At 31.7% G+C, this 21,082-nt stretch overlaps 3 protein-coding genes across 6 annotated transcripts; all 3 read right to left on the bottom strand.

Moving 5' to 3' along the window:
* Window positions 1-1,457: 1,457 nt before the first annotated feature.
* On the bottom strand, window positions 1,458-10,016 carry Bm12908 (Uncharacterized protein; the record flags this gene model as incomplete). Its single annotated transcript, XM_001901259.2, has 12 exons — window positions 1,458-1,592; window positions 1,774-1,892; window positions 2,093-2,146; window positions 2,612-4,295; window positions 4,598-4,698; window positions 5,419-5,490; window positions 5,980-6,132; window positions 6,535-6,630; window positions 7,134-7,190; window positions 7,812-8,453; window positions 9,495-9,576; window positions 9,876-10,016. 12 exons carry the CDS (start codon window positions 10,014-10,016, stop codon window positions 1,458-1,460), a joined length of 3,336 nt encoding a protein of 1,111 aa, XP_001901294.2.
* A 1,687-nt stretch (window positions 10,017-11,703) lies between these two features.
* On the bottom strand, window positions 11,704-17,977 carry Bma-ncbp-1.2 (Uncharacterized protein; the record flags this gene model as incomplete). Of its 3 annotated transcripts, XM_001901256.2 has the most annotated exons (21): window positions 11,704-11,820; window positions 12,140-12,253; window positions 12,482-12,613; window positions 13,074-13,197; window positions 13,310-13,413; window positions 13,618-13,714; window positions 13,835-14,021; window positions 14,313-14,427; window positions 14,533-14,650; window positions 14,841-14,908; window positions 15,000-15,186; window positions 15,283-15,380; window positions 15,475-15,565; window positions 16,043-16,212; window positions 16,555-16,701; window positions 16,867-16,974; window positions 17,059-17,130; window positions 17,232-17,316; window positions 17,417-17,517; window positions 17,684-17,778; window positions 17,923-17,977. In XM_001901256.2, 21 exons carry the CDS (start codon window positions 17,975-17,977, stop codon window positions 11,704-11,706), a joined length of 2,385 nt encoding a protein of 794 aa, XP_001901291.1. The 3 variants fall into 3 exon arrangements, with proteins under 3 accessions (XP_001901291.1, XP_042936411.1, XP_042936412.1); XM_043080477.1 differs by lacking the exons at window positions 11,704-11,820; window positions 12,140-12,253; window positions 12,482-12,613; ... (10 more) ...; window positions 16,043-16,212; window positions 16,555-16,701 and having other exon boundaries at window positions 16,861-16,974; XM_043080478.1 differs by lacking the exons at window positions 11,704-11,820; window positions 12,140-12,253; window positions 12,482-12,613; ... (13 more) ...; window positions 17,059-17,130; window positions 17,417-17,517 and having other exon boundaries at window positions 17,233-17,316.
* A 784-nt stretch (window positions 17,978-18,761) lies between these two features.
* Bm14687 (Uncharacterized protein) lies at window positions 18,762-20,898 on the bottom strand (the record flags this gene model as incomplete). Of its 2 annotated transcripts, XM_001901255.2 has the most annotated exons (9): window positions 18,762-18,812; window positions 18,895-19,035; window positions 19,162-19,292; window positions 19,408-19,544; window positions 20,023-20,123; window positions 20,254-20,329; window positions 20,412-20,553; window positions 20,678-20,765; window positions 20,845-20,898. In XM_001901255.2, 9 exons carry the CDS (start codon window positions 20,896-20,898, stop codon window positions 18,762-18,764), a joined length of 921 nt encoding a protein of 306 aa, XP_001901290.2. The 2 variants fall into 2 exon arrangements, with proteins under 2 accessions (XP_001901290.2, XP_042936410.1); XM_043080476.1 differs by lacking the exon at window positions 20,845-20,898 and having other exon boundaries at window positions 20,678-20,750.
* Between the last annotated feature and the right edge of the window lie 184 nt (window positions 20,899-21,082).

The following is a 21,082-nucleotide window of genomic DNA, read 5'->3' as shown; positions in this document are numbered from 1 at the left end:
GCTTTGAGACAAGGGAAGGTTGGAAAAATTCGTACGAAAAAAGGGGAGAAAAGGATTACTTCAAGAAGTTTCAAATAGGAAAGATATTTACTTTAAAGTACATCTTACAGGCAAATAATGGTACATGTATCGATATTTCTAATCAACGAAACAATTCAAAACTCACTCTACCATCACTTGAAAAAGCAACATAATTATGGAATTCTCGCTTTGCCTATGTGGAAAGAACTGAAATGTTAACTTCCCACTGTGATATTCTGAAGGTTGACTTCACTTTTTGGAAAATAATCGGAAAGTATACCTCTCATCGATATTAAAACATTCATAAAAATTTGAGAAATTTCGTGTTTATTTCTTAGAAGAAAAACTAAGCAAAGAAAATTTTAGTATGCAACAGCAGATATCATGTTTTTATAAAGGATAGCGAATTTTTGGTGTGCCGATTATATCGAAAAGTCGGATCTACAATTTATGTTGTTGCAAAAAGCTTTGAAATCGATGAAATCCCTAAAGTAAAAGATTAAGTACGATAGGTACCCTACAGATAAGTGGTACTTCATTTTGTCAAAGTTTTTCACATGAAAGCTTTCCGACTTAAACCTTATAATTAGTGCTGAGATGCTACTCGATGCCAAATGATTCGCTCTGTACCCATCAGATCCACGGAAAACACACATCCGTTATGCAATCTGCGTGAATCCCAAAATCAGTTTAGCACAGCGTTTCATTGATACTTGCATTGCATATATGTTACATCGTGATTCAATGTTTGCTCAAAAAAATGTGCAAAAGTAGCGAGAAAGTAACGACTGACAGGAAGTCATAAAGACGTGGAAAGTACGTGAAGATTAGAATTCGTCATATGATGCATGAATGGACTCTATTTGAATGTATTGTGAATATGATTGATGGTCACACATTTCAATGACCACTAAAGGATATTTTTGTGACCACAAAAGAAAGAGCTTTCATTTGTCTGATCTAATAATATTATTCAACTTCCATCGTCACTTTAATGCGTGGGTGAGAGAGAAAAGGAGAGATTCTTTTGAAAGTGAACTCATCAAGATGGCGCATCTACTCCAAGCTTGACGAATTTTCCTTTTTTTTATTAATTTAGTCAATAGAATTGAAACATCTATAGTTACACAAGGATGTATTCACAGTTGTGAAGTATGGCAGCATTATAATACTAATTTTCCTCAAGATCTATTTATTACCTAGAACATTTTCTTCAGTGATTATGCGCTTTTACTATTCTATAAGCTAAGACTACATTTTGAATCACATGTTTACGTTCACGTGTAACTGCTGTTCAAGTTGAAATAGTTATAAGGGATGCTTTAAAACAAAAATTGGCTATTATTACTATAGATGAAGCAAAGGTAAGCATAGTAATCTTTCATTTGGTTAGGTGCTTTTGCTAAGCAAAATCTTTTTGCAATTATTGCTAAACTTTATTTGTGATACACTTTGCTACCATTTACGATAATTCGTTGAACGCAAACTTTCTCTGATGTTGTAATTCCATTCAAACAGAGCTTCATCGGTTGAAATTTGCTTTGCAATGCCATATGTATTTCACGATAACTCTAAAATTCAGAAATGCTTTTGTATTTTTTTAGACGTAATTCTCAAAGTGAATGATGTTCAATGACATTACGGTTGAGAACTTGCAAAAGTTTCGTAAAAAAATTCAAAATTCACAGATTTTTTTGTTTCAACATTCAACATAATGAACTCGAAAAAAAAAAAAAAAAAAAAAAAACGTACTGAAACGATGTTGCTGGGTGCCATATATTCTGAATTTGTTCCATGCAACAGAATCGAAGCAACATGTGGAACGGTTTCTTTAGCGATTGCTGTTTGCATTTCTAAATCCCCCGAAATTTCTAAATTTTTCGAAATCCCGGAAAGTCTATTGAAACAAATTATTAATTACTTATAAAATAAAAGTTGAAGATTAAAAAGGAAAAAAAAAAAACAAATAAAAAACGTGAAACAAGCCTGTAAAACTGATCACTAACAGAAAAGGCAAAAGCCTTAATAATGACTTATTAATTAATAAAATTTTCTTAGCCTTTCATATTACCTCCGATATCGTCCTGTTTTGTTATTCGATGAGCAATACGGTTAAAAGACGAATCTGAAATAATCATTTTTATATGGAATATAGATCAAGTCCTATTTTGAATATTCAAGGCCAGTTGGTACCGGCTCAAACGATGTTTGATGTGATTCGGTACCAAAATTTTCTGCTGCAAAAAAAAGTTTTCTGAAAAAGCTTTAGCCAAGAAAGCATCAGCTAATTAACAGTCAAGTGAAAATTTATTGATAATTTACTACTTGATTATATCATCAATAGCTAAAAAATCATGGGTGACCACTTCTGATCTTAAGACCTTTCTATCTCCTGAGAATGTCCGAACTGCAAAACTGGAAGAATTCTGATAAAGAATTTGTGAACAATGGAGTTAATACTGAATGCTTAACAAGATTTTTATTATCAAGAAGTTATTTCAGCGAGTTTGTTTAGCTATAATGTACTTTAAACAAGAACTGATTCAAAAATTCCCACTCATTGTCAAAATTTGAAATCAAAGAAACTCACCATCAAAATACTGTCCTCTTGTTCGATCTAAGTGTGATACTGGTTGTATTTGTCTAATTTCTGCACTGTCCGATATTTCTCTATCCCTTCCTTCTCTAGCTTTATTAAAATTGATGGTATTGAATATATTTAAATGAAGAGATGAAAGACTGCTTTTGTTAGAAACTTTTGATAGATGAATTGGTTTTGCTTGCTCATAGGATGAACCTCTTTGTTGTCGGATTGGTAAAGTGGCACAAGAAGTTAAAGCATTTGACAGCGGTGTTTTTATTGAAAGGAAATCCAGTGGAACTTCTTCAGATTGTTTGAAACGAAAACTTCCTTGAGAGATCTTTGATATTGAATTTTCAGGAACTGGAAAACGGTTAACTCGTGAAACTTTCGGCAATGATTTGGAAACTGTTTGTTTCCAAATTATTCCTCGAGATATTCGTGGTTCTGTTAAGCTAAATTTATTTGCAGATTTTTCCAATCGTGAAATACATTGAGATAGCTGCAAAGCCGGTTTCATATCATTCATTTCCGGTCTCCAAAAACGTTTGAAACGAGTGATTTTCTGAGATGAATGAAAAGAAATCCATTGCCAAATGTTATATTTGGAGAGCTTTGATGGTAGCATTTGTCGTAACGGTGCAGTTCCTTGTAATGATTCGGTTATCCATACCTGTGCAGAAACAGTCTCCACAAATTGTGGCGTAAAGCGATCAAGGCGTGAAGTCTTCTCGCATGATACGTTCAAAAATGTTCGCTGCCAACCATGTGGTGTCTTAATTTGGGTTGTACTAAGACTAGGTGTTGGAGCGTTATTATTTACCTGATCTTGTTGTTGCAAATAATCTCTGCCAAGATGAAGTCGAGAAGTTTCCTTCTGTTGTGAATTTTTTAATGATAACTGCAATTCAGTCTGTTTCAAATGCAGTGATGTTTCAATCTGTGCGTTTTTGATATTTATCGTTGAATCCTTTATTCCAACTTCCTTCATAAAACGTTCCTTCCGTTCCCTCCGCAACATTCTGTCATTTCTTGATGTTATTGGATCCCAAAATAGTGGTTTTAAATATTTGTGATACAATCCACCGCAGTGCGGGAGGCGGCAAGCAACTCTCGATAATGACTGCGGTGATGTTCGCTGCAAATTTTGAAGATTCGATTCATTTGTTCTACCGCATTTCGTGGTAAGTAATCCTGCCTTAGTACTGTTGACGAGACGTTTTTTGTGATATATTTTTGGTGACTGTGATGTCTCTCGATGCCAAAAACGTAATTTTGATCGATGACTCTCTCTGTTTCTCAATGGCACAAAAAAAGATGCAGTATGTGACCTTCCTGAAATTGAATATTGTCGACGAGAGGTCCATAACGACGGTTCCGACCGTTTTATTATTTGCTTTATTTTCATAGCTGACGAAATAGTTAGAGCCATGTATGGTGAGCTGTGTTGAGATCTTTTCGAAGCTGTATTTAATTTTGAGTACATCGATGTCCGATAATGATAGGATGACGGAGTGTTTCTGGAACTATTCGTTGTTGATTGCAGCACAAGATATCGTCGTGGAGATGTTGCAGTAACTATTGGAATAGCAGCGATTGGAAGGTTGGACTTTGAGGTGTGATAGGTTGGCGATGATAAATTACCGGTAGAGGCAAATGTCGACTTTGTGAAAAAAACATTGTTGTTGTTGATCTGAAGGGATGAAAATTGTTGTACTTCTGAACGAAAGAAAAAGTTACTACTTCGAGTTCACTAATTTTCAATGAACTAAAAACTTCGAAAAATAATTTCAGAGTTTTCGCTTCAGATTATAGCTTCAATCACCAGATAACTAAATTTATAAAACCTCAAAACAGTAGTATGTTTTGCTCCTTAATTGGTAAAGTGATGAACTTATGTGCAACATTTTTTTCATTCAGAAGAAAATTCTTCTTCTAAGGTAAATTTAATTTTGGTGGCAAAATCAAAGTTATCCAAAACTGGAACCAAATTACCGAAAAATTATGAGTTGTGCCTTTCAAACCTAAGGTGTCAGTATGTTCAACAATTTTCTCCTCCGAACTACTTTTTACAACATCCATATCCACGTAACGATCTGTAACAAATCGATCGCTGTTTTTTCATATTTGATGAAAATAACGAGAAAAAAAAGGTCGGAACTGGAAGAAGTGACCTAACTCTTTTATAGCAGTGACTAGTTAGGTTGTAATTAGTGATTTATTAAATAAATTTTTAAAAATTGTCTAAGAATTCATTAAAAAATTTAGTCTTTATGAATCAAAAAGATTTCGCGATTTCGCTGCACAAATTTCCTTAAAATTACTAACTAAAAAAAAAAGTCGAATATTATTTCATAAGTAAATAAAGTCGGATACTGTGGAGATCAATTTCCTTTACTTATAAGTGCTAATAAGTATATTTATTAATTATGGTGAACATATATTATATAATAAGCAAAATAAATTATTCAAATTTAATCATGCAAAACTATTAATTCCATCAATTAGCATTAGTGATGCAAATGGTTTTCTCATACCAAATCTCCCAATGTTCGTTTTAAATTCAACAGAAAGCAGATTATGTTGTAAAAATCAGCAAAACTGCTAAGTTCTCTTGGAACCATGTAAAGAGCCTGTTCAGCTATCTTCGTGATAAGGATTCCCATAATTTTTACGAAAAATTTTGAAAACAAGTGAATCAACTCTTATTACTTTTTTGGATTTCTGTTAATTACAATCTTTTGATTAATGACGACTTTCAAAGACGGAATTTGAAAATTTCTTTAATGTTAGAGGTAGTTTTAAAGAAAGTCAACCATTATGTCTTGCAGTGTCTCTGACCGCACATACGGAAACCATTGTTGTCTTCTCCGAGGTTGTTCTCCAATCTTAAAGAATTTTGACCATTTTTTTTGTTAATACAAAACAATATCGCCAAAACTTTTTATGATATCCACTTATCTCCCATATACATAATTTTACAACCTTTCATAAACACATTTTAAGTTGAAATTTTAGATATTGGACTTCTTATTTGTTTATATTTTGCTTTGGACTTCAAAAAATCTACAAACGGAAGTATTCAAATTTCTTTCTACTTAAAATTTTACAAATTGAAGCGAATTGTATATTTTGAAATTTATTATTCAGGTTATGAATGGAAAAATGACTTATGAAAGTGTTTGTCTTTATAAAAAGTTGGGATGGATGCCTCCTTCAAGCACATTAAACTTGAAAGGTCATGAAAATATTAACACAAGATTTGGAGAGCTGAATAGATATGAATTATCAAATTCATTTTTTGAAATCTTGAACTTCATAACATTGGCCATATCACATGATGAAATGAATATGAAACTATGTAAGCCAAAGCCTACCCGTTTCATTTATTTGTTTCACTGTTTTCAAAATCTTTTTGCTTGGTCCCACTACTTCACATTTTAACTCAACAGCAGTTTCTGAGGGATCAGCCGGGGCTGCTCTTTCTGTTTCCTTATTGCACTCCAGATTCTCGTGATCAGTTTTCACTTCTGTTACTAATTAAGCATTACTAAGCTTTATTTCAAATGTCGCTGGTATCAAAGTAACTATTTAAACTCATTCATGGTTTAAAGGTCAAATCCATTTTAGCAAGGTAAAAAGCAAATTAGTAATTATCCAACACCGATTTATATTATGTCTGTGAATAATTCGTACCCATCAAACAAAATTTATCCTCTACAGCAGACGTCATCAGTTTGTGCTCTCTAATATTCGTCCATTTGGATTCGAATCAGTCCATCAAATTAAACAACAATTGAATTTCAATTAAAAAACAAAAAACAGTTTAATTCTAAAGTCTTATAATATCATCAACTTTATTTCTCGAAAGTAACGTTTCACTTAGTGCAAAAAATGTACTGACTTAGTAAAGATGAATAAAAATTTGACACCTTTAAAATTATTACTTTGTATTGAATTCGTCGTCAATTTCGCTGTACGTAACAATTTCATTTTTGGCTCTGTCTTATATTTTGTCGCTTGCAAACCTTAAATTTTTAGGAAATGTTAATCACTTGACTGTTCTATTCAGCACGTGTCATAATACTAACCACAACGGTTGAGATTAAGTTAAACAAGTAATTCACGAAGCCTTAATTCGAGAATAGAGTTATAAATTTTAAATCTCAAATCATTTATATCCTGAAATTAATCTCGAGCTGAGTTTATCAGGAAAGTGGTGACATTGAATTAAGACCCTAAGAATTATAATGGTTTCTCTTTACAATTATTTTAGGAAAATTTTAATTTGATCGACTCAAGAATGACTTATTACGTGGCTACTTTTTGCTTGAAAATGAAACGTATTAAAAGTTTGTTTAAATCTTGAAATTATTCCAGCCAAATCTCAAAATTGATAAAATCTTTAACATGCACAAGGCATGATAACTTTTCATGATTTTAATATGAATAATCAGAGCTTGAATTTTAGTTGAAAATATTTATTTCATAAAGTTAAGGCTGTTATTAGTAAATATTATAGGATATTTACCTTCGCTTCTCTCAGTTGATATTGAACACGACAATAAATTTTTCCGTTTAGGTGAAGCTATAATTTCTGCTCATTTTATTTGTGACCATTTACGCTTGAAGTAATTTAAATTATGAACTTATTGTCAAAGTAACAAATTATTATACTGCAAATAACTAATCTGTAAACATCTAATATTCTACTTTAATACTACAGAAATATCAGAAATTCTCATATTATTTGGTTAATATAACTATAATTATGTCTGGAAGTGCTATTTGCAGTGAAATATTATAGAGACATGTTATTATCATATTTGCATTTGGAAACAAAACGTATGGAAACAAAATTTACATACAAACACCAAACTAAATGAAAATACTGTTTTTCGCATTATAATTTTATAATAATAATATTCTAAATTATAACAATGTGCTAAGTATTTAAAAAATGATAGTATTAACTGAGATTTATGAAGTATTAAACATCAAGACGAAATATTAATTGGTCGCTAAGAAGAAGTGATCTTGTTTACTGTTATTGTAATAAGTTTTAAAATCATCAAATGTAACCTAAGCGGTAACTTTTTCGCTTTTTTTTATTTTTATTTTTTACAAAAAAAATAATTCAATTTGTAAAATCAATACTTAAGTTCAAAATTACAAATCCAAAGAGCTAGCAGGAGAAATCTATTCATACTTTTGAATGATGTTATTGCAGTATCAGCACGAGCTGATCTGACAATTGATGCTTTTTGAGTTGTCATCCATTTTACTGTTTCCATTTCAACTTCTGACCCATCCGTTAATGATGATCCTGTTTGAGATTCGTCTATTAGCAAACAACTACATTCATCATTTTCCGTACATTTTCTAAAGTTTTCATTGCATTTCTTGCTATGTTGTATTGAGTTCGATCGTATTGAAAAATGACATTTCTGGAATTGATAAGAAGAGGAAAGAGCAAAGTATTTGCAGAGATCGGATATAGAAGTAGAAATTGAAGTGTTCGATACACTGTAAGCTGTTTGACTCCAGATATCTAAATTATCATCACCAAGCAAATTAATATTTTCATGATTTAAGGCTGTGCTAGAATCGGAATTCAGGAAACCACAATGATAGCACTGCCATTCGTGTTGCATTGGATTCCTCGAAAATGAAAGCTTAGGCCTTTGATCAATATGGAAACATTGAATTTCTCGCACTGTCGTACCACCGCAATCATTGCAATGAAAAACGTAAAGCTTTTCGGGTTTCCAAGATGCAGTTCCCATCATCAGTTCCAGAAAATTTGGACATTCGCAACAACACTGATTTCCAATATGACAAGAACATAAAGCTGAAAAATCACCATGTGACACTTTGCATCGCTAGCATCATGCTCCATTGATTTATTTCAGAGGTTTGACACATCTCTCAGTTTCATTTACTCTTTTACTTTTTCTGCTAAACAATAAAGTAAGCCAACCATTACATAAGAGATTTTTTAAATGATTTTCAAGCAAGTTTCTGAACAAGAATTCCAAACTTGGAAATAACAAAGTTGGAAAGAACGGTCTGCACATATTCATAAATATAAATTTAAATAGAGCAAATTCATCGTTAGAGAATTGAACGCACAAAATGTGAGAGTTCTTAATTATTTGCTAAGGAATTCTGTTCTCAGATTAATGCGAGAATACTATCGTATGTTCTGTCTATAGCAATTAACTGTGTTCTAGGAATGAACGTCTTCAATTTACTACGTGTCCACTGATTCATTTTTACAGCGGTGGTTACGTTCGAATGATCTGTATCGTTAATTAAAAATAAAAGTGTCACATTTCAGATCATTAAAATCAATTTGAATTTCTAAGTATTCGGTTCTTGGAAGAATTGTTTTTTCTTGACATTTGTCATTTGTCAATTTTAGGCACATACAAAGGAAGATGAGAGGTCAACGTTGGATGACCTTTGTATAAGTGCTATTAGATTTTGTTGCTTGCTGCCCACCATATACAATCAATCCAGGGTATCTTCCGCTCTCTCAGTCAGTTCTATCTTAGAAGAAGCAAGGTGCTATGTTTTAGCATTACGATTTCACATTGACGCTTAGACGTCATACTTAATTTGATGCTTAGATTTCACATGATCACTCAACTTATGGGTCATCTGTCAGTGAAGTGACGCAAGGATATGTTTAAGTATCCAGAATAAATCATCATTCTTGTCTGTTGTTGTCAATTCGAACTACCTAATAGCGCCAGCTGGCATCAAATTTTTTTTTAAAACGTGTTTGGAACTTGTAAAAGTATGTCTTACTTTAGCAGATTTTTTCTAAGCCAACTTTTTTATCCGTGCGCAAAGACTTTTTCAAAATTTGTAAAATTTAGAAGCCTACATGAACGAGCCATGCTCACGTCCTCATTGTTTTCTTTCTTATTTCCATCATCGAAACTCTTCACGTCCAGATCTTCTCGTTTCTGGAAGGAAAAATACATGCAATTTGTGTCCTAAACTTTTTGTTTTGTTTCGGCACGTGTTACACGCAGATTTAATATGGCAAAACCTCATTCATACGAACGAACTCTTCTGATCAAACTTATGATAGGACGTAATTAGACCAAATATAGTTACTAGACCAAATCACCGGTTTTTTTTTTTTTTTCAGATATAAAAAGAATCTGTGCATCGTTGTTTATGAACTGTATGTAATATCTCATGAGTGTGGGATGTAAGATTAGAAATGCAGGTATATATTTCCTTATATAAACAGCAAAACCTGTGTTTTTAATTCTATTATGGGTATTGAGTCATTAGAGAGTTCTCGAGCTGCATTAACAAATCCATCCTGGCGTTTGACTTCAATTCGCGTCCGCAAGATTGGATACTCAAATTCACTACTTTTTTTAAATGAAGACATCAAGCAGATTTAATGTGATTACTAGACCAGTTTTATAATTACTAGAACAAATTCTTTGATTCAAGACAACTGCCTTTGACGCCCAGGACCCAGAAGACTGCAACAAAAGGAATATAAAACGTCACTGAATTCATCCGGCATTTGGCAGTTCTTTTATTATTGAATAAGAATTTACATACTGCTAATTTGTTTTTTTCCTATTTTAACTGCTAATCAGTTAAAATATAGCAAATGGACTGAGTCCATATGTACGTCAATTCGAAATGTATAATATAAATTACTCGAATTTATCGAAGGATTGCCACCACTAAGTCACCGTCATGCGCAGAGACAGACAAATTTTCAAATCCGAAACCTATTCCAACCTGAAATCACATAGTCCTTCGTTATATCTATTTCACACGATAACCACAATGTTTGAGGGCCATGTTTGCTCGATTTTAGTTATATCAAAAGACTTCAACTTCCTTAAATATAATAAAAACCTATAAACGCTCCAAAGACAGGACAGCGGATCCAATACTTCTTTGATTTTACTTCAAATATTATACGGACGTCAGTAAATTCAGAAATGAAAAAAGAGCTGTTTTGCTTTATATGCACAATTATATATGTACACAGTTCCGAGATCTACAGTTCATACTAATAAACAGTATTACCCAACCAAAATATAAAAAATACCATTTCAATTAAAGTAAATCCCCTCCATAAGCAATAATCTATTGTTCAATAAAGATTCATTCAGAACATCTGGCCTACTCCTCTAAGATGTATTACAACGACGCAATTATTCTAAACAGTACAACTGTCCTAAAATTCTAAAAAACATAAAAATTCAAACTTGAAAGAAATTTCAAAAACAATTCAGGATTTCTTTAGCATTAGTTGATCAAGACTGCTAAATTTAAGAAAACAAGTGATAAATCACAAAGTGTTATCTTAGCAAAAAAAAGAAAGAAAAAACATTTTTTAAAATTATGAAATCAACGATGGCGATTTGAAACGCAATATGAAAGCACTAAAAACGATAGTTAAAAGTACGACTCAACAAACTGCCAACAAATATCGTAGTTGAGTCATGGCTGAGAGTAAGGCTACAAAGAAGAGAAGGATAAGTTAAGGCCAAAAGAAATAACTTTTAAATACAAGTTCAATTTTTCCAAGGATCTCAGTTGAAATATTGCACCATAAAGCAAAAACGAGAGGAAAAATTAGTCAACACTGAATTATAAGGCAAAATCTGTGTTTGAGGTTGATTTTGTCACAATTTTTTTTTAAGTTATGATCAGCTTTGTTATACGGAGTGCAACTATACTCCAATTGTTGAAGTAACTTCAGTGAAACTAACAGATCTATTACATTACATAATTTAAAATGTCATATTACAATTATAAACAAATGTCTGAAAATACATATTCGTTCCGAAACCAAGCTATTCTCACATTTTAACTTATATAAACCCTTTACATATAAAGTTTTTCCCAACTTAAAATTAGATATGAACTTTTCTCAATATAAAAATAGATTTTCAAAGTACTGATTTTATTCCCAATATAGCGAAGAGTCAATTGTTCCTTTACACTTTCCTAATCAATTATCAATTATTGAAAAAATTATAGTTCATTAGTTCCACACATCTTACAGTTTGTTAGACACATAAAAATGCATGTTTAAAGACAAGGAAACTTCATGCCCTTAAAGCAGTGAACTGACGGTAAACTTCCACAATTCTTGGGTCGATTCCTGCTGCTACAAACAATTCGTTATCAATGTGCTGTTTCATCTCGAACAATTCGCACCAGTACTAAAACTAATTTCAATTTCGTGCCACTGACCGTATAGGACTATTTTTATGAAAAAAGTGGTTATTAAAAAAAAAGTTGTCTGCTTTTTTAATAAATCCTTTCGAATTGTGACTTAAACATGAAAATAACTTTTTTGTTCACAAAATAATTTAGTAAAATTACACCAAAAGGACAGAGCACAAACTATCAGTAAATGAGAATTTTGTTAATAATTAACAATATTAATTTGATGATATGAAGAAAATACAAAAATTTGGATTTCAAATGGGTAAAAAAGCAGTCGTATCCATAAAATTTGAAAAACTAAGGAACTCGAACCTTCAATAACATCTCTTTAAATCGTCCCATCATATACCGATACCAATAAGTGTCGTGGTTTTTTTCAGTCATTTCAGATTTTACAAGATGTTCCGAGAGGAACAGTACCAATTTCTAAAATAAAAATTGCGTTCATAAGGCTGGAAGATCATGGGGAGAAAACAACAACAAAAAAAAAAAAAAAAAATAAAATAAATGCATGGACGTCAAGTAGATCCTTACAAAACAACATCTGCAGTTCTATCCACATTTTAGAATCTTAAATTTCCATTGTAACTTCCAGTGAAATTTCTACAGAAAATTAAATTAATGAACTATATCGCAAGTTAGACATAAACTTACATGCAAAATATTTAGAAACAGGTTTTTCAACATATCCTGTAATTCTTTTAATTCTTTCTTTTTCATTTCAATATCATCATCAAGAATCATCCACAAACCATCGTCTTTATTAGAACAGAAAAGCTGACATACCTGTACGAAAAGCTTAGTGAAAAATAACCATTTATGAAAAAATAAAGAAGTAAAAAATGAAAATTTTGGAATTTGAAACTCTCAGAACATTAATCATGCACAATATTTTAATATTTGTGAATTTAATTTAAAAATGTCAATCATAATTCAGTAATCTTGAAAAAAAAAAGAAATTAATCTGAATTATATAATAGCTCCCTGATCAATATCAGTAATTATTTAGCATTGAACGCTCTTGTAGTTTGAGAAGTAATTTCTGAAGCTACTATTGATGCAAAAAATACAATGAAAGAAGGGAGATTACAATGAAACGTCATATTATCTTAAATATACATTATTGGAATTTCAAAGAGATCAACTAGTATTTTAAAATGAATTTAAGGAAAATACGAATATCCTTTCATTTCTTTTAAAGGTCTTTAGAATAATATCTACACAATCATGAAATTAAACAAATTACATTTCCACTACTTCGTTCCATTTTGATACGCTTCTCTTGCATTTGTTGAAGTTTGGTCTTACATCGATTCATATGACCGCATACATGCTTTACAATTATAAACAATGCTTCCCAAAGCCAGAAGCTAAAAAATAAAGTGATTAGAATAAATAACATATTAAGAATTGCAAAATCTGCATCGAATTAATAAATTTCAAGAAAACAGAAAACTGATATTAAGCAGTCCATAAAAAAACCGATGTAATTCCTGGTCGACATAACTACTCAACAACCAGGACACTACAGCATTCGCATTTAATAATGTCATTCGAAACATTTTGGTAATCAACACAACCATCATCTGCAATAATTTTATAGCAATATATTGAAAGAGCAAAAACTAGATGTCTCTAGCAAATGAAAAGCAAAGGCTTGACAAAATAATGAAGCTTTTCTATAAAATAAAAACCATGAAACAAATTAGTCTGTAGAACCAGAAAGCCTTTTGATGGTTGCTTTCATTTAAATTAACTAAAGTAAACGAAAGCCCTTAAATGACACCCACCTGTCGATTATGCTTCCAGACATCGTAAAGTGTCCGCAAAAGTGCCGTAGAGGATTCATCATCAACACCACTCAGTTCTTTCAATGTTTCGTGGTACCTATATTCAAAATACATAACTGATCTAAATTTTAATCCACTCAAATTAACAAGAATGAAAAAAGGAAGTGAACTGTTCCTGAAGTTTGAAGATATTCATGAGAATGAAGGAAAATGAAACCTTGTCAAAGCTACGAAATTGTGACTAAATGACTTCTGCGCTGCATTAAGCATAACTGAAAAGAAAGTAGAAAGAGTTGCTAAACTGTTGCCTTCCTTGTCAAATTCGCGTAACATTTCAGTTATCTCTTTTGGCTCAGCTTTGTTACGAAATGCTCTTTCAATTTCAGCAACCAATTCTTTTTCTTCTATGAAAGATAAATCATAATAGTTATAAGTTCTGTACACATGAAGTTTTTTAATTTAATCAAACAGCAGGAAACGAACATCAGTAGCAGCCAGAAAGAATAAAACAGTAGATTGACGATTCTTATCTTCACATCTTATTCTGCTTTAGTGCAGCATATAATTGAGAGAGTAGGATAAAATGTCTATTTCTGAACATTTTTGAACTGCATAGTTACCTCAAAGAGAAAGAGTGGTTTTCAGCTTTAAAAAAATGAATATTAGAAAGAAATAGCATTAATTAAAATACATACCTTGGTTAACTAAAAACGATATAAAAGGCTTTTCCGGTGTTATTTCTTCAAATGAACTTGGCAAGCAATCACAGATTCTTTCATGATATGAAAATCTCATGCATTTTTCGATAACCTTAATTTCGAAAAATAGTAATTAATTACTTCCCAATAGTTTTTTTTTTTCTTTTTTACTTTGAAGGAATATAAGCATTTAAATTGATACTGAGAACTCGCTAACTTCCTTCACAAAATATCGCCTTGGTGCATAGTCATTCAAATCGAGACAATCGTTCCAGTCGACCCAAGACCAACGATATTCAAAATTGGACATATGGTAACTGAACCAATCAATCAATCTAAAATTTAAAGCACTTCATGTTAACAGAACCTAATTCATAAAACATAACACACACTATTTACAATAGATAATATTTTTGCTTTATATGGAAGATACGAATTTTCCGTCCTGTAAATTGTTTGGAAGTGCTGTGCAACAACCAGAATCGTGAAAAAGACTATAATAAGGTTACACATTAACAATTTAACCTGTCAATACACTCAAGTTGCATTGTATCTATTCGTTGGTAGAACAGCTCTGCTGCTTGAGCGATTACCTAGAAATGTGCAAGTTTCAGTAAAACGACCAAGTTTGGATTTAATGAACAAGTCATAATTCTTCACTAAATTTTAATATGAAGAAATCACCGAAAAAGATAAGAAACCTGCCTGAGGCATATTCTTTGTCTTACACAATTCAATCATCAAACTTCCATAAAATAGAGGTCGTAATGGCGGATGTGGTAGGCGGAAGAGTTGCGAAAAGATTACTTCCAAGATCATGTAGTTTATTGGTATCACTGTTTTTTTCCGATAATTGACAAGCTTTGCTGCACTAAAATTCTAAAAATTCGTCAGTTTGCTAAACTTTGAAAATTTTCAATAAACATGGGATAAAAATAATAATGTAAATTAGAGACCAAAACATTACCATTCTTTTCTACTATAACAGTTATTCTCGATTATCGAACACAATTCCTTCTCAACCAAAAAGCGTTCAATTGAATGAGCTCCAGGAAGCACTGGTCCCTACAAATGATTATTTTAAAAATAACAAGATAATGAATGATGAAAAGATAAAGGTAAAAGGAAATATAAAAAAAAAAAAAAAACTGGTGATTACTTCATCAGGACAATCGGCGTAATCGAAAAAGCGAAACACAACAGTAGGCAGCGGATACACTATCACTGACGTATGCGGAGATGGAATAAATCTACAAAATAATATAAAAAATAAATTAATACATCGATACAAAGAATTCCTTCCAGAAAAACTATATTCAAAAGAGATTTTCAACATGACCATAACCGTAATAGTACTTTCTATGGAAATTCTTTGCAGATTATTCCCAAATATCACTCCTGCATGTTTAACAATATTGCTAAAAATTTCGTTTTATTCTGAAATCTTCTCAGCTAAAAATGTATGTATATATATTATAGCTTTATAAAAATTTTATTAATTTCATAACTATATATATATATATATATATATATATAATGCTAACACTAATTTTGTTAGTTTAGAGATATTAATGGATTTTTTAATGTTCTTTTAAGTTTAACTTCTTTTTGAAGGTCTTATTGTTGTTTGCTTCTCCTAAGTTTGTTGGTTTTTTATTTTCCCTTTTTTTTATTGTTGGTTATATGTATAGCTATCTAAATTAACAAGAATTAATAATAACTCTTACAAAGGTAAATTATGTGCAACCGCACTGGCCAGAGAACCATCAAATCCTACATAATATCGTGAAATATGCCGCTCTATCCAACCATCATCCCGTAGCTTGGAAATCTGAGTCCAAAGACTACACAAATATTCGTCCTGTTCATGTTCCATTGCTGACCAAACTTGAAGCAACTAAAAAAAACAATTTCTGACAGTAAGAAAGGGAAATCAACAATAAATAAAAGAATAAGGACGGTGGAAATAGTTAAAGAGAAGTTGTGGAAACGAATAGTGGTATCTACACTTAATTATAACTACATAAAGTAATTGTATACTATGTAATTTCAAAATCAATAATTTTGTCTGTGTTTCATTCAGTGCTTAGTGTTCGTATAGTAAAAACCCATTCTTATTTCAGCATCTTCCTACACCCCAAAAGTTTATATAAAATTTAAAAAATATATGTTCACATTATGTTTTAACAATATCATATGCGCTAGGCAGTTCCTGAAAAAAAAGTTATCACAGGTTTACCTTAGCATGAGATGTGCTCCTTTCAAGCATGTATTTCTCAATGCCTTCTAAGAGATTATCAAGCGGTTCCTTCTCTCTATCATTTAGTTCAGGTCCTGACCAGGGAAGACTATGCAATACCGCATAAACAAACCAATCACTTCGAACCTGGGAAGATCAAACTCTTCAAAACGTGAGAAACTCGACTTCCTTTCTGTTTAAGTAAAAACTAAATCGATAAATCAGCAAGTAGTTACTAAGTTTTTTTTATTTCGCCTTCAAAATCTAGATGCAGTACGAATCCAGTATATATGCCCACATCACAAATCATACTTGCGGGATGCCTTCTTCACATGCTGCTTCCATAAAGCCTTCATAAAACTCGACTAAAGAATTAGACGAAACAACGTGACAATTGACCAAGTCAGCCAGAAATGTGACCTGAAGAAATCGAAAATTAATGAACGGAAACCATTCATGAAAAAAAAAATATACAAATAAGGTTTCGAAAACCATAAAACTTACAATATGCAAGGCATGATTGAAATCAGCAGATACAAGCTTCTCTCGCAAAACTTCCAATGATTGCCTCAGAAGCTGAAAATTTTAGTGAAATAAATGCTATCATAGTAACTAAGTTATACTATGCTTAAATATATTATTTTGTTCCTCTTAATATAAAAAAAAGCTTGTGATACCTCAAAACCAAATTTTTGTTTTTTTGAGTTTAACAAGCCCGCAAGAGTTGAATATGCAGTAATTTCTTCTCGCAAGTAACATACGCTGCAAAAAAAAAAAAATTTTTTTTCCTGCCAGTAATTAACACTACTTTCAATTTCTTAATTTTATTTACATAGAAAATATTGAAATGTCAAGGTATTACCATTCTATGATAATATCAATAATGCGATCTGCATCAGTGATGAGGTAAGTTCCTAGTGATTGTGCTAATCTCTCCAAATTGGATTCCATAGATGAGTTACTCTAAATTAAAAATTAAAGTTAAATAATACTGTCCACTTCAAATGCGACAAAATCGAAAAGCGGTGGAACTATGTCATCAACCCTTGCCAATTTTATTTATAAAAACAATAAAGCTATGTTTTGAATTATCAGCCACACAGAGATCAGTATGAGGAATCGACCTTACCTTCTCAGCAATTCCACTGATGAGTAGTTCTAAATGCATTTCCAATTCTGTCTTTTCAAGGACAGCTCGCCGTCTCTTATAACACCAATCGCTCCCTAAAAATCTTACCAGATAAAAACTGAAACTTAAGGACTATATATTATCAATCTAATCATAAAATGGATACCAAAATATCCAACAATTAATCATTGTAAATCTTTGGAAGCACTAAGCAAATTTTATTTCATTATAATTTATACCTTCATCACCGGGACGCCTCCTTCGATCATGATCACTGTGTGGCAAGTGAATCATTTTTAGGTGCTATAACAATCACTGCCAAAGAATCAGCAAAGCATTCTTTATTCTTTACAAAAGTTAATCGCTAATAGAAAAGACACAAAGTTTTGTTTTTAGGTGGATGTTTTTTTAATTAAAACTTTAACCCTAACTTTAACTGACAGCATATTGTGACACATCATTCGCAAAGGCGAGTACTTTTAACCTTAAGAGAGGAACGCCATTTTTTCATAAACTTTGAGAAAAATATATGAACAGATTTCTCAAAATGCTAATAACTAATGACTTATCTGGTAGCTGTACAGTCATTGAGAAAATACTTATTGTCGAGACAGTGTTTACTTAGTGCCAAAAAAGATAATTAAATAGGAGAATCATTTTATGACAGTGCAGAATGTGTACAGCTTGCATTAACTGCAATACAGTTTTCCAATTAAGCAAGGTAATAAGAAACAATAAACTAGTGAAAACATATGAACTAGACCGAATCAAAATTTTATTTGAAAAATATGGAAAAGAATGATGGAATTTCTTGCTGTAGAATTAATTAATGCATTGGTATCTATAGTGCAAGAAGTAATCACAAAATTCCTTTGAAATTACTAAAATAATTCAAAAAGATTATTCAACATAGCAAATTAAACATAAATGGTTGATGATTTCCTATTAGTTAATGAAGTATTACTGCAATAGGTAACATAAATCTTCACATCGTCAGAAAACGACTAAAGAGTCACAAAACAGCTAAATACAATTCATTGAAATACCGAGAAATATCTTCAAAAAGCAACATTGTGATTTAGAGTTTAGTAAAATCCTTTACACCAAGCTTCCGTAATTTTTGGTATGCCTAAAATGATAAGGTAGTACATAAGTAATAATTTTAGAGTCAATAAGGAAAACAAAAACTCTTTCAAAATGAAAATTTTTACCTTATCATGAGTATCACCATCATCCATCGTAATAACTGGCATTTTGAATGCAGCTTTATAAAGTTCAAAAGCTTCTTCTTTTTGACCAAGTCTGGTTTTTACTTCTGCCAAGTACCACAAATTTGAAGAATCGAAATTCGGCTGAAATTAATATCCATGAGATATGTGTTATTATCAAAATTGTCACATAAGAAAGGGATTATAAAATCATAAGAAAAAAGTTTTTCTCATAAGTTAATTTCAAAATACAAAAAGTTCCAGTGTTACCTTGATAAACTCAGCTTTTTGAAAGCACCTCAAAGCATCTTCGTATGTCGCCAATGGAACTGATCCGAACAGTGCCTTTACTATTGAAGCTTTCCATGATGGCAAATCTGCATATGTAAAATACCACACGCCTAAATTAATAAAGCTTCAAGGCTTCAAAAGGAAAAAGAATAACTCAACAGGAAGAATACTTCAACAACAAAATATAGTCTACGTTCACAAGCAACGTATATAATAAATACGAACCAAGTGCATGCCAAGTAGTCGCATCAGTAGAATTTAAATTAAGTGCTTTTTCTAGGTGTTTGCGGATTTCGAAAGATTGTCGAACTTGTTCTCTGGTACCTTCATGTTCTGATACATAACTTAGCACAATAGCATACCTAAACAAAGCTTACCAAAAAAAGACATATATTGTGAGAAATCTTTCATTTTCATGATCCCTCCTGTTATACCAATCATTGTATGTCAGGATACTATAAGCACCTCACACTATATAAAAATTAACAAACGTACTCATAAGGAATCCTTTTTCCCCTAACTAAACCTTGTATAATCAAAATCTTTAATCTTCTCTTTTTTTATTTCATTCAGTACTTCTGTTTCATGCAGAACTTATTTTTGCCAATATTCAAATGCAATAAATTTTTCACTATTCAGAAAGTTCACCAAGGAGTTAAAAAGAACTATCATCTGCTCAAATTGGAAGCAGTTGGAGAAATACTGTCAACCGGTAACCAATACAGCTATCAGAACTTGAACTCTCTTGCTTACAATTATTTCAGTATTTATGACTTGTGCAATCTGAAATAATTATGAACATATTATTGTTCATCTTGAACAACAATATCAATAACTTACCATTTATGAGCTTCCCAACAAGACCTTTCACCTTCATTATCAAGTGCTTTCTCAGCCATTTTCAGGGCATCATACATGAAGCGTTTTCTATCATCTTTGTCCTAAAAGATTTCTGAAGATGGAAAAATAAAAAAAAATCTCATTTATTATGCAATAATTATGAACGATAGAAACTGGTTACTGACCCTAAAGAACCTTGAATCCTTGCCAAGACAAAACTTAAAAGATAACCTTAGACATTTTCGCCTTTTCGCATAATACACGAGCCAATCGCCAAAGCATTTGTGGATCATTACCTGATGAAAATCTTAAAAAAGTTATACCAGATTGCATAAACAACAATTCTATTTCAGCAAAAAGTGACGAGAAATCTATTTTCAATAACAGACCTCCTTAAGACGTTGTATGCATTTTCGATCAAATAAACGCTGTACAGTGTATCAGCTTCTTGCTTGAAACGCTCTATTTTTGCTGTTTCCTCAGAGACACTGTCTTCTGACTTCTTGCTCAGAAATGGTACTAATGCGAAACCTGGACGGTATAAAGATGAGTGGATGGAAACTTGAATAAATAGAAAGATGTTTTCAAAACAATATTATAAACACTAAACTGGTTAACCATCTATTACTAGTGATGAATAATGCAACAAAATCACCTGTTGTCCCGGTAGCCGTAGCTAATACCAAAACTCGTCGTACTTTTTTATACGTATCGAATTTTCGTATCATTGTATTTCGTATACCCTGAAATAAGTAAAAATTTCCTGTCACTAAGTGAAGATGTCATTTATACAAATTTCAGAATTAACAAATGAAAACCGACCTTGGTCACCTGCATTCTACCACCAGCTAGCGGGAAAAGTCGTGATGGTCGCATTAACATTCTAGTCAACATGTGGCTAGAAATGAAGCTTTTTACATAATAACTGCAATATAAGAACTAGAGAATTTTGACGAATCAGATTAGCTCAGACCAATCCAAGATAAGTAAGTAATCATCAGTTGGTCTGGAAGTGACTTTCGAGATCCAAGATGAGTCACGAGAAATGCACTTTAACAAC

Source organism: Brugia malayi (genome assembly GCF_000002995.4).
Source record: "Brugia malayi strain FR3 genome assembly, contig: Bm_v4_Chr3_scaffold_001, whole genome shotgun sequence".
NCBI lineage: Eukaryota > Metazoa > Nematoda > Chromadorea > Rhabditida > Onchocercidae > Brugia > Brugia malayi.
Note: the sequence above shows the minus strand (reverse complement) of the source record. Positions and strands in the feature narration are given on the sequence as shown.